The sequence below is a fragment of the Chrysemys picta genome, chromosome 3 (assembly GCF_011386835.1).
Source record: "Chrysemys picta bellii isolate R12L10 chromosome 3, ASM1138683v2, whole genome shotgun sequence".
Taxonomy (NCBI): domain Eukaryota; kingdom Metazoa; phylum Chordata; order Testudines; family Emydidae; genus Chrysemys; species Chrysemys picta.
This window is the reverse complement of record NC_088793.1, coordinates 67,939,873-67,952,831: the sequence shown is the minus strand read 5'-3', so window position 1 is coordinate 67,952,831 and position 12,959 is coordinate 67,939,873. Positions and strand designations below refer to the sequence as shown.

The following is a 12,959-nucleotide window of genomic DNA, read 5'->3' as shown; positions in this document are numbered from 1 at the left end:
AAAAAACAGCAGAATTCATAAGTGGCTGCACAGCCTTTCTGACTGCTGGCTCTTACACACAAGACACACTGGCATTTGAAATTCACACATTTTTCACATTTAGACTCATTCTTTATCTCCCTCCAAAGACCTTCCCAATATATTCTTTTATGGCAGCCATGTTGGTAGAACAATGGTTCCCAAACTTGTTCTGCCGCTTGTGCAGGAAAAGCCCCTGGTGAGCTGGGCCGGTTTGTGTACCTGCCGCGTCCGCAGATTTGGCCGATGGCGGCTCCCAGTGGCCGCGGTTCGCTGCTCTGGGCCAATGGGGGCTGCGGGAAGCGGCGCAGGCCAAGGGACGTACTGGCTGCTGCTTCCCGCAGTTCCCATTGGCCCGGAGCACCGAACCGCGGCCACTGGGAGCCGCAATCGGCCAAACCCGTGGACGCGGCAAGTAAACAAACCGGCCCGGCCCACCAGGGGCTTTCCCTGCACAAGCGGCGGAACAAGTTTGGGAACCACTGTGGTAGAAATATGGGAGGGCAAATCTTGACAAGATGACACACAATGCATTCCAAATACAGTTTAGAAATCCTTTGTAACCCTTAACTTGTAAGCTCACACCTCACATGAACATTTCAAAGCTGCAAACACAAAACCTGATTCTCCTCTTGCTCACATAAGTATCAATGAAGAGTAACTCCACTGAAGTCAAGGAAGTTATATTAGGATGAGAAGAGAATTAGGCCCAAAGTCTAGTAATAAAAAAAGGAAATGTAAATAAGGAGGATTAATCATTGGAATTTAAAACAAAAGGGATACATTTTACTTTATCACATGTGTGTAGCCCTAATTAATTAATTAATGCAGTGAAGTTGGATGCAAAATTTGTTCTTCTCTTTTTGGAACATAGTTGGGTTAAAGTGCCATTGTCTGGTTAAAATTCATATAGCTAATACGAAAAAATTCCTGACGTCTTACTAATGCTGTATTTTATTAAAATGGAAAGAGGATTTTTAAAATCTACTTTTCCATCATTATAACAATTTGTTTATATTTGCTCTTTATTCAGCTAGAACAATCAAAATAGACTAGTTAGTTTTATTTTCTGGATCTTTTGCCCTAACACAATGATCCACAGCTTGGGTGCAAACAATGTACATAGACAAAAAATTCACAATCAAATATTATTGTGAATTGTCTTCTTACAACCTCAAATTTTGCATCTACATTAAACAGACTTCTGACATCATGTGACATCATGGTATTCAGCTAAAACCTATCAGCTTTATACTTTGTGGAAAGTTTACAGATGCTGTTATTTTCTTTATCTCTCACACACACACCCCTCCCTTTTTTCTTATATGGCTGTGCACTGTATTTATGCAAAATCTAACCTTAAAATCTCAGACTTTTTCCCTGACCTGGTTTGGTATGGTGGAGATAATACTGGAAGATTCAGGTCTGTAACTTTATGGGTATGCTTGATTTGGACTAAGTTTCTTTTAATCTTCATGTTGTTGTTGAAAAAGGTTTTCGGGTTTTCTTTAGATTGCCTCAAACTTCTTACCATATGTGTTTGCAGTTGGGATATAGGGAAAATTGGTGGTCTTGAGCCATTGACCAAAAATGGAGGGGAACCACTTGTTTGTTGATGTGATGTTCCCATACATGAAATCTTTTTAACTATGGTGTCTCTCAAGGCAGCTTGTCTCAGCCTGGGCAAAGGGGAAAGCTGTGGTGTTTCAATCATTAGTAGATTAGGACTTTCTTTTTCTGAGTACAGCCATGCTGAGGTTGGAATAGTCTCATCCATTGCTGTGAGAAGGTCTTTAAATTTTGTATCCTGATGAGGACTGTGGTCTACAACTCTATTTTCTATTAGAGACCGTGGGGTTATTCTGCTTGTACATGATCTTTGAGACTGGTGATTTGCAGAACGTGTTGGGTTATTTGCTAATGTAGGAGGTGGTTTCTCAGGAAGATATAATTTCCTCACATCAGCTAAGTCTTTATAATCATCCAAATTCTCCTGCAGATCCAAAAGGTGCTGATTCATTGGCTCACATGAAGTATTTTTATTTGGTGATTTAGGAGGTTCAAGATGAACCCATTCTCTATCTGCAAACATGGAAACTAAATGGAATATAGAATGGATAAGATCAGTTCACGCTGGAATTATAGCGTCAATAAAAGTAACAAGTTATTACTGAAAGTACCTCCCCTGGGGACTGTGAATTTTGCTGACTGTTGGTAGAGTTTTTGCAATATTATAAATAATAAACAATCTTGATATAGTGCCATAAGTTTACACATAGGCTTTCAAAAGTAACTAGTTGCATCCGAAGAAGTGAGGTTTTTACTCACGAAAGCTTATGCCCAAATAAATCTGTTAGTCTTTAAGGTGCCACCAGACTCCTTGTTGTTTTAGTAATTTTAGTGGCCAACTTTAGATGCTTTAAAGGGTCCTGATTTTCAGAGGAGAGGTGATCAGCACTCTGAAAATCAGACCCCTTTTAAAATGCTGGCATTCAACACTGAGGCACTCACAATTGATAATCGTTGAAAAATTACACCTGTGTGTAACCATAATTGCTTATAAGTGGTGTAAGGTTCAGTAGCAGTGATGACACAGCATAGCTCACATCCAAATGAGGAGGAAGCTATTGATGCTATGATGGAACAGAAAGGGGACAGCTGGGCAGAGGGTTGTCTCCCTTTTTGTTATTTCTGTACGGCTATTACTGGGGCTATTACTCAGTATTTATTAAAGTCAATATGAATCTAAAATATTTAAGTGCATAATGGTCGGGTCAGAATCAATTGACATTTATTGAGAGGTCAAATTCAGAGCTAGGGTCTGACTATCCATGGGTCTGCACCGTGCACTTGTTATTTACATCATTGCAAAGAAAGTGTAAACTGCCAACTTTCTGATTTGGTGCAGAGCAACGGAGAGTGTAAGTGGGTGCAACCATCTTGAAGTTAACTAAGTTGTGACTCTTATACCAGATCTGGATTCAGCCTCAAAGTCTAAAGTCACTTTCTGTCTTTCTCTCCCAGAATAATCAGTGTTTGGAATTTCTTGACCTTGGAGGATCCTCACAATACTCCTTACTAGGACTCATGAGGAAAACAATGGAAATGACTTGGAGAATGACATGTAATGGACAGTTACTTATAGTCAGTATATCTAGAGTAACAATTGGGTTGATGAAGCAACAGAGGGTCCTGTGGCACCTTTAAGACTGACAGAAGTATTGGAGTATAAGCTTTCGTGGTGAAAGCTTCATCAGATGCAAGGGTTGATGCTTAGTTATGGCTATTCTTTCCTACATGTACAAAGTTTTCAAATTGATCACCAAAACTTGGGATCAGGAAAGAATTCCTCCAAGAGTGTAATGGGAAGGCCCTTGGATATATTGAATGATTTTTTTGAGCATTGATCATTATCTATTGGGCATATCTCACCCAGTGAATTTTTTCTTGTTGCAGAGGAGGGTGGAGACGGATGGACCTTGTTCTTTGCCATCACACTCCTCTCTGTTTCAAAGATGGTGTTCTACCACTGACTTCAGTGAGTGTAAGATCAGTCCCTAAATCTCCTTCACAGTGACTTAGACACACTTCCAAGCCTTTAAAAATCTGTTCTGAGGTAACAAACATTACAGTAGTGTAATGCTGGAGATAGTTCTATGAGGAGAAAACTGTGTGAAGCTGGAGAACTAGAGCTGAGCTACATTTTTTTGAACTCCCACCTCCCCCTCAAAAAAAAACCAAAAAAAAAAACACCCCAAAACCAAAAACAAACAAACAAACAAAAAACAAACCAAACAGGGAAATTTCTAAAAAACAATCATAAAATGTTTTCACTTTTTACTGACTTGCGCTAAAGGAACATTTTCAGATTAATAAGCCATTAATAGATTTTAGTACAGTACCTTCTGGTATATTTTCTTGGTTATCCAAAGTAATTGCAATTTCATCTTCTTGAATAGCGTCTGGGATTGCTGAGGTTAGTGCAGAAGGAAATGTCTTATTGCCATAGTTGTTGAGGTTTTCTGTTGTGACCAGTTCAGCCTTTTGGGAAATCTGAATATCTGCATCTTGATTCAGGTTTCTAGGAGGTTTACCATCACATTTTTCTATTACATTTTCCCTCTGAAAATAAAACAGTCATAATTAATATTGTCTTACATTGAAAAGAAGCTTGAACGTACTAGGAAATGAAATACCACAAGCTCAGACATGTGCGAGGAAAATGTGCATCTTCCTTCCCCACCAGTCCTGCAGAAATCTCCTCCCGCCCCGTGCAATGTAATACAGAATGAGCCAGCACAGAAGTTGTTCATTGGTCTCCCTCTAATCCCCTAGATCCACATGGTTTGTGAGCTGGCAAGCCCTGCTTCCTGGCAGAACAATTAGGGAGAGGTCTGCAAAGAGACCCTAGTAGATTTACTCTCTCTTAGCCCCCTCCTGCTGTTTTACCTGCAGAAGGAGGTGATCAGAATCTGGAGCAATAATTCCTCTTGTCCATTCCTTCTTTGCATCTTATTAAATTCTTGGCTTTAACAACCTCATGTGGGAACGAGTTCCATAGTTGTGTGAACAGTATTTCATTTGATCAGTTTTGAATTTTCCACCTTTCAATTTAATTGAATACCCCCTTGTTCTTGTGTTATGAGACAGGGAGAACAGAAGGTCCAGATCTGCATTCTGTAAATTATTCATTATTTTGTATACTTTTATCACATCCTGGCTTATTTGTCTCTTTTCTAAGGTAAATAATCACAGTCTTTTCAATCTCTTTGTATATGAGAATTTTTTCATGCCCCCGATTAACTCCCTTCCTGTTCTACAACGCTACCGAGGAATCTGTCATCTACTCACGAGCACAGCAATCCATAAATGCAGTGATCCTACCTCAATGATCCACTTAAAGTGTGGTTAGTCCTGTTCTTAATTCTAATGATTTATTTTGAAAATAATTGATTTGCAATATTTTAAGTGAGAAAAAAGAATTAATTTCTCTCACTTTTAAACTTTGGTTAACTTCTCCCCCACGTAGGGGGTGTCTCACCTGAATGAAAACAAATTCAAAACACAAAATGAATGAAGAATGAAAAATGTTTCTTTCCACGTTTTTCACCAAGCAAGCACTGCTTTTTTTTGGGACCAGATCTGCTAGTAAAATGCTTCAAATAGCAGAGGCGCCTGCCTGTAGGACAATAATGTGCTTTATTTTTTAAGTAAAAAACAAGTGTTTTATTTTAGCCTTTTTTCCTCTATTTTTCTTAGCTGACTCCACTAGTTGGCTGCAGCCCCATGATAAGCAGCAGTAGGTGGGAATCTGGAACTTGCTGCTCCGTCCTCCAAAAGGAAGATCCAAACCCAGGTGACGCTGGGAAGCCAGCAGAGGGATGAGGGATACTCAGGCCAGGTTATTGGGGTGGGGGTGTAAGGAGAGATACTAGGGGTTGTTGGAGGGGGAGAAGAAAAGGAAATGAGAGAGGATGCTCTGAAAAGAACATTGGGTCTAGGAATGGGAGCAGCTGAATGTGGAGCGAGAACAAAAACAGACTGGGGAAGGGAAATTGCTCAGTGTGTGCATTTTTGGGGGGGAGTTGGGGGAGGGAGAGACAAGGCAACTGTGGACAGGCAGGAGAGGAGGGAAGCTGGCCTGGAGATAGCTTAGTGGAAAGGATTTGTTTTAACTCTTTTCCTCCTTGCAGCTGCCCATCTGGCTCCACAGCGCCTTTTCCCTGATCAACTTCCCTGCCAGCATCCCATTGTTGTATGCAGTATTGTAACCATGTTGGTCCCAGGGTATTGGAGAAACAAGGTGGGTGAGGTCACATCTTTTATTGCACCAACTTTGTGGGAGAGAGAGACAGGCTTCCAAGTTCATACAGAGCTTAAAGAAGAGCTCTGTGTAGCTTGAAAGCTTCTATCTTTCACCAACAGAAGCTGGTCCAATAAAAGATGTGACCTCACCCATCTTGTCTCTCTAACATCCCACTGAACAGTTTCCCTTCCTCAGTCTTGCTGAGCATCTGCTCCCTGCTTAGTTGCTCCTCCACTCAGCACCTTCCCTGCCTGGCCCCACTGCATTTAGTAACCTCCTTCCTTTTCGCACAGCAAGATCCCCAGAATTACTGTTCTGTTTCTCAGCAGCCTCCTGAACTTGCAGAGTTTTGACTAGGGATTAGAAATACATATAGGAAAATCAGGACCTGTCAGTCTGAGTAATGGGGAGAAAGGGAATCCTGCCGTCCTGACATTGGTGCTTTAGCTCTTGAACGTCTAGGGTTCCCACCATCAAGTGTGATGAAGTGAACTGGCTCGCTTGTTACTCGCATTGGGATCCTGTCCCCCACCCTCCCGCTGTTCAACATTCAGCCAGCAGAGGGCTTTCTAAATCCCAAGGGTCAGAAAATGGAAGTACAGCCTGAGGTTTGAAGGGACTGGACTTGGGAGAGAGCTGGAGGCTGCCTGGGAGCTGGCTGCAGAAGGAAGGCCAGGCAGCAGGCATCCTGAAGGCTATGAGTCAGACACACACCCTGTTGCTGGCAGGGGACTAGAAGTATCTTCAGGAGAAAGATACAGAGCTGGGGGCTGCAGGCAGGAAAACGACGTAGAGAGCCCCCCAATGAGACTTTGACCTTATTACCACTGTGTGTCTAGCCTGCCCTTAGAGGGTTTGAATTAGCAACTGTTGGTCTATCTTACGTTGTAACTAGGGCTGTCAAGCAGTTAAAAAAATTAATCGCGATTAATCGCACAATTTAAAAAATTAAGCGCGATTAATCACACTGTTAAACAATAACAGAATACCATTTATTTAAATATGTTTGGATGTTTTCTATATTTTCAAATATATTGATTTCAATTACAACACAGAATACAAAGTGTACAGTGCTCACTTTATATTTATTTTTTATTACAAGTATATGCACTGTAAAAAAACAAAAGAAATACTATTTTCAGTTCACCTAATACAAGTACTGTAGTGCAATCTCTTTATCATAAAAGTTGAACTTACAAATGTAGAATTATGTACAAAAAAACCTGCATTCAAAAATAAAACAAAGTCCACTCAGTCCTACTTCTTGTTCAGCCAATCGCTCAGACAAACAAGTTTGGTTATCATATAATCATAGAATCATAGAATATCAGGGTTGGAAGGGACCTCAGGAGGCCATCTAGTCAACCCCCTGCTCAAAGCAGGACCAATCCCCAGACACTTTTTTACCCCAGTTCCCTAAATGGCCCCCTCAAGGATTGGTTACATCTGCAGGAGATAATTCTGCCCTCTTCTTGTTTACAATGTCACCTGAAAGTGAGAACAGGCATTCTCATGGCACTGTTGTAGCCAGCGTTGCAAGATATTTACCTGCCAGATGTGCTAAAGATTCATATGTGCCTTCGTGCTTCAACCACCATTCCAAAGGACATGCGTCCATGCTGATGATGGGTTCTGCTCGATAACAATCCAAAGCAGTGCAGACTGACACCTGTTCATTTTCATCATCTGAGTCAGATGCCACCAGCAGAAGGTTGATTTTCGTTTTTGGTGATTTGGGTTCTGTAGTTTCTGCATCAGAGTGTTGCTCTTTTAAGACTTCTGAAAGCAGCCTCAACACCTCTTCCCTCTCAGATTTTGGAAGGCACTTCAGATTCTTAAACGTTGGGTTGAGTGCTGTAGCTATCTTTAGAAATCTCACATTGGTACCTTCTTTGTGTTTTGTCAAATCTGCAGTGAAGATGTTCTTAAAATGAACAACATGTGCTCGGTCATCATCTGAGACTGCTATAACATGAAATATATGGCAGAATGCGGGTAAAACAGAGCAGGGGACATGCAATTCCCCCCCTCACCTCCAAGGAGTTCAGTCACAAATTTAATTAATGCATTATTTTTTTAATGAGCATCATCAGCATGGAAACGTCCTCTGGAATGGTGGCTGAAGCATGAAGGGGTGTACGAATGTTTAGCATATCTGGCACATAAATACCCTGCAATGCCGGCTACAAAAGTGCCATGCAAATGCCTGTTCTCACTTTCAGGTGACATTGTACATAAGAAGAGGGCAGCATTATCTCCTGTAAATGTAAACAAACTTGTTTGTCTTATCGATTGGCTGAACAAGGAGTAGGACTGAGTGGACTTGTAGGCTCTGAAGTTTTACATTGTTTTGGAGTGCAGTTATGTAACAAACAAAATCTACATTTGTAAATTGCACTTTCACAACAAAGAGATTGCACTACAGTACTTGTATGAAGTGAATTGAAAAATACTATTTCTTTTATCATTTTTACAGTGCAAATATATAATCAAAAATAATATACATCTTGATTTCAGTTACAACACAGAATATAATATATATGAAAATGTAGAAAAACATCCAAAATATTTAATAAAATTCAATTGGTATTCTATTGTTTAACAGTGCAATTAAAACTGCGATTCATCATGATTAATTTTTTTGAGTTAATTGCGTGAGTTAACTGCGATTAATTGACAGCACTAGTTGTAACATTGTAAAAACAGGTTTTTAATCTAATGTCTGATGAAAAACGTTCGGTATAATTTGTGGGAAAAACAGGTCTCTCAAAGCTTGAATGCATTTCGCGAGTTAGTAAAATGCTTGGAAAAGTTTGAAGCTTACCAAACTTCAAACTCTTAGGTTAGTCCATGCCTACTACACATTTGCAACACCCAAATCACAATTAAATAAATTGTCTTTAGAGTGTATATAAAAAACAAAATAAAATATGTTTAATTTGACAACATATTATTAAAACCACACTATATCAACTGGGAATATGAGATGTCATAAGCGTTTTAGGCAAAGCAATCAAATAGTCTCCTAGGATTTTACACGCTGCTTGTTAAGAAAACAAATTTTCATCTTACGTTTTGCAAGCTGTCACCTTATATACAGTACATCAGAAAACTTGCCATGACTGGTTTTACTGCCAGACCTCTTAAGAGCTAATTGGTTAAGCACCTGGGCAGGAAGCTTTTTGGCAGAAACACTGTTTTCAACAAGGGCTAGCTATAAAGTTCTGGATGGCAAATTATAATCATTAAGGCTCTCTTCTACAAAAGAACACACATAATCCAAATACATTGCTTGGAGAAATTACCATGCATGAAAGGACGGGCCATGTGTTATATTTATCCAATGGCTTATGGCTCAAATTTGAACATGGAAAGAATCTTTTAAGGGTCAAACTTTCAACAGGCTTCTGTAATTGCACTTACAAAAATTGGAATCGCGTCTATTTGCATTCACGAAAACCCTTATCTTCATGTAGAAATGCCAGTTTGAGTGTAAAACCAGCATTTGCAAACATAGCTACTCATTCGACTTATGTAAACACAGTTTGTTGTACATGCAAAAGAATGCACTTGCAATTTTTGCAGTTGCAAATCAGAAGGCTTGTTGAAAATTTGTCCTTAAGAGTTTACATTTTTCTTTGATTTTGTGTGGAAACACTTGATTAATCTATTGATTGGAGCAGGTTGAATACTACAAAAATAATGTTTGTGAATATTTGTTTGAATTGCAAGCAGTTATTTGGTTTGACCATGTTACTATCTTTTTATTATATGCCATTCCTGAACATTGTTGCCAGTGTGTATGTTAATATTTGGTGAATCTTTTGGTTCTTTTTGGCCAGAATTTTCTCAAAGGAGTTAGGCACTGAAGTATCATTGAATTTCAGTGAGGAGTTGGGTGCTTTATTTCCTTATGCTCCCTTTGAAAATCTCAGCCTCTAGAATATCCATGTTCAGATGAAAGCAAGAGTACATGCTGAACATTTTTGCCTGATCCAAAAACAATGGAAATTTGTCCTCAATGGGCTTTGGATCAGGCCATATTTGCTATTTTTTTCTTTGCTACACATTGGTTTCTCTCCTGGTTTTAAAATGTTTTAGGCTCCGGTTCTGCAAACATTACTTTGTGTGCTTTCATTTTTATGCGCCCGTATATTCTTATTGAGCTCAGGGAGACCCCTCTTGCACTTACAGTAAAGCACATGCATAAATTTGCAGATCTGGGGCTTTTGTTATTCAGTTGTGGATTGGAAACTATATTTTGTGATTTAGTGACCAATCACAGACTGCGACTAACAAATAGCAAATATTTGGCTTTATAAGGAATAAAAAGAGCATCTATCCATCCTCTTTAGGCACCTTTGATGAAATGTGACATATAAACATCAAATACCCACATCATTATAACTAAACTGCTGCAATATCGTCTCATGTAAATCCCAACCAGAAGACCAGACAAACTAACACATGAAAAATCCTCCCTCTCCATCAGTTAGCCACCCTCACGTCTCTCCCCCACTTTCAAATACTTATGGCGGTGTGAGGGGGGTGAGCTGGATTGAGTGCTCTGCTGTGTGCTCTACAGGCCTTGGGATCTGGGCTATTTCAGACCAAAGCAGAAAAGCTGCACGGAGAGAATGTTGTGGTGAAACTTCGAACAGGTACCTCTGCAGGTGTTGGCAGCACAGTCCAGTGGCACTGGGCCTAGGACTCAGCAGACCTGGGTTCTATGTCTGCCTCTGACCTGCCGTGTGACCTCAAGCAAGGGGAGGGATCACTTGATGATTACCTGTTCTGTTCATTCCCTCTGGGGCATGTGGCATTGGCTACTGTCAGAAGGCAGGATCCTGGGCTAGATGGACCTGTGATCTGACCCAGTATGGGTGTTCTTAACATCACATCTCTCTGGTTTTGTTTCCCCTCCTGCCCTTTGTCTGACCTGTCTCTTGGTGTATAGCAAGTTTTCTTTCTTTCCTTGATTATACGTTTAATATTTTTTGGCCTGAGTTTTGCCTTTTTGTAGACATAAGCATAAAATAGCTGTTGCTAAAGAACAGGCAAGGGAATACTGGGCAAATATTAACATATATTTAAAAAAATGGTCAGTCTAGATGATACATATTTTAGGATGTTAAGGGAATTGGCAAGTGGACTGTATCACTACTAGTTATGATTTAAGAGATCTCATTGCGGGGAATGATTAGAAGAGTTAATCATGTGTATGGCTTGGACAGGTAAAAATTAAACATGATCAGTTACAAATATTTGTAGAGCATAAACACCAAGGTAGAGAAATTATTTATGGTCATGCAAAAGGGTGTAACTAGGAGTAATGGGATGAAATTAAGAAACAAACAATTTGGGCTGAATATCTGGGAAAGCTCCCTACCAGGAAGATCTATTGAGTTATTGAATAGTCTCCAAATAGAACTGGTAGAAGGCTTGAACCTATGAACTTTTAAATGTACACTTTACCAACCACTTATTAATTAACAATAGGGAATGGATCTGCAATGGCAGGGCCATGGACAAGATGGGACTACTCGTTTTTTTCTATTCGTAATTTTTGTGATTCTGTTATTCATATTGACTCAGATGCTAAGCGAGTCAAGGGATTCTTAAGTTACCTGGCTTTGTCCCCATTGCAGTAGTGACATGTGCCCTGTTTAAATGTATGACTCATTTTATTACAGAACACATATACGATTATAGTGAAAATACCTATTATTTTTTCTCTTAATCTGATCAGAAGCCAAATGCTAGTGAGGTGTTTTCATTACATTAATTCCCCCATGTAGGATACATAATGGGAATCCACCAATTTAGGAAAACCAGTTTCAATGATGGCTTAAGAAAAAGTGATTAAAATAATAGGAATTTCCTGTGAAAATTCCTCCATTTATTCCTTATTTTTAATTATTTTATTAAAACGGAGTCCTGTGCTTCTATTTATTTTTTTATTTGTAAATGTGTTGGAGGTATTTTGGCCACTTTTAAATATGATTTCTGATAATTTAACACCTGTAATTAAGAACTTACTAGTTTAAACTTTTATTACAATATCTTTTGGGGATTATAATTTTTAATTCCTAATTGTTCCTGCCCTCTCCCTGGAAGAATGGGCTATGCAGGCTTCTTCCTCCATTTTGCTGAGTAACCTTCATGAACTGGCTCTGAAGCTGCTCTGAGGCCTATGGATGGGATTCCTTCCCCCACTAGGACCTGCTACTCAGGCTGGTGAGATGGAATTAGAATAGAAACATGCATATGCTAGCGTGACTCCAGGGCTATGTGCTGGGATACAGATCTAGACCTACTGCTCACTAATTTCTAGAGCAGTCAACTGGACTGTCTCAAAATACAGTTTGTCTGGGGCTAAGACTTTGACTGGGATTCTAATCTCTGATGTGCATTGTTTAGTAATTGAAACATTCCCTACTGCACTTGTATGTTAGAAGTTGGAATCTGGCTTCCTGTCTGTCTCGTTTCTGCCTGAAGCAAAATTTTTATGACTGAACTGTGAACCCCTTAGTAAAAATGGTTGTAAAAGAAAAGCTTACAGACTTTTTAGCTAATTGTGTCCTCAGCAATTATTGCTATATAGTATTTTCTAATCTTAGCTTCCTTCTCTCAGTTAGTCGGGGTTAAAACCTGAACCTAAACTACGGTGGTAGAAATTCTACAATGCACACAGGAGACAAGAATGGAAATGTGTAACTTTTCAGACTCCCATTCACTTTACTGAACTTAAAATTAGGCCCTCACTGACCAGTCACAAGAGCAAGGTGGTGTGTGGTCAGGCAGAAACGAACTTTCCCTTTTCTGATTGGAAAAATCATCTGTTCTGTAAAGAAACAAATTCCCATTAACATTGCAACTGTCAGTTCCAATTTGACTGCTTGTAGAGAAAACGATATAAATTTTCTCTGGGAAAAAATCTGTTACAGTAATCACCTCTGAGAATGCCACGAATGAGTCTCTTTAGACTGTATATATGGCTGTACTTCTGTTACCAATGTTTCCATAGTTTGCAGCATTAGTGCTATACATAATGTATTTAGGGCTACTTTACTCACACAAGCCCTCCTATTGACTTTGTTGCTCACATGAGTAGGGTGAACAGAGGTTGGTCCTT

General features: G+C 39.5%; 1 protein-coding gene across 2 annotated transcripts in view; it reads right to left on the bottom strand.

The window, feature by feature from the left end:
- Positions 1-760: 760 nt before the first annotated feature.
- LOC101943991 (serine/threonine-protein kinase MARK1-like) overlaps positions 761-12,959 on the bottom strand; it is a 39,034-nt gene continuing 26,835 nt past the window's right edge. For both annotated transcript variants that reach the window (XM_005310748.4, XM_042857560.2), the window contains exons 8-9: positions 3,921-4,140; positions 761-2,115 (exon numbers count right to left, since the gene is read on the bottom strand). In XM_005310748.4, the coding sequence (XP_005310805.2) occupies positions 1,361-2,115; positions 3,921-4,140 (975 nt within the window). In that variant the 3' untranslated portion in view covers positions 761-1,360. The remainder of the gene's footprint in view (positions 2,116-3,920; positions 4,141-12,959) is intronic.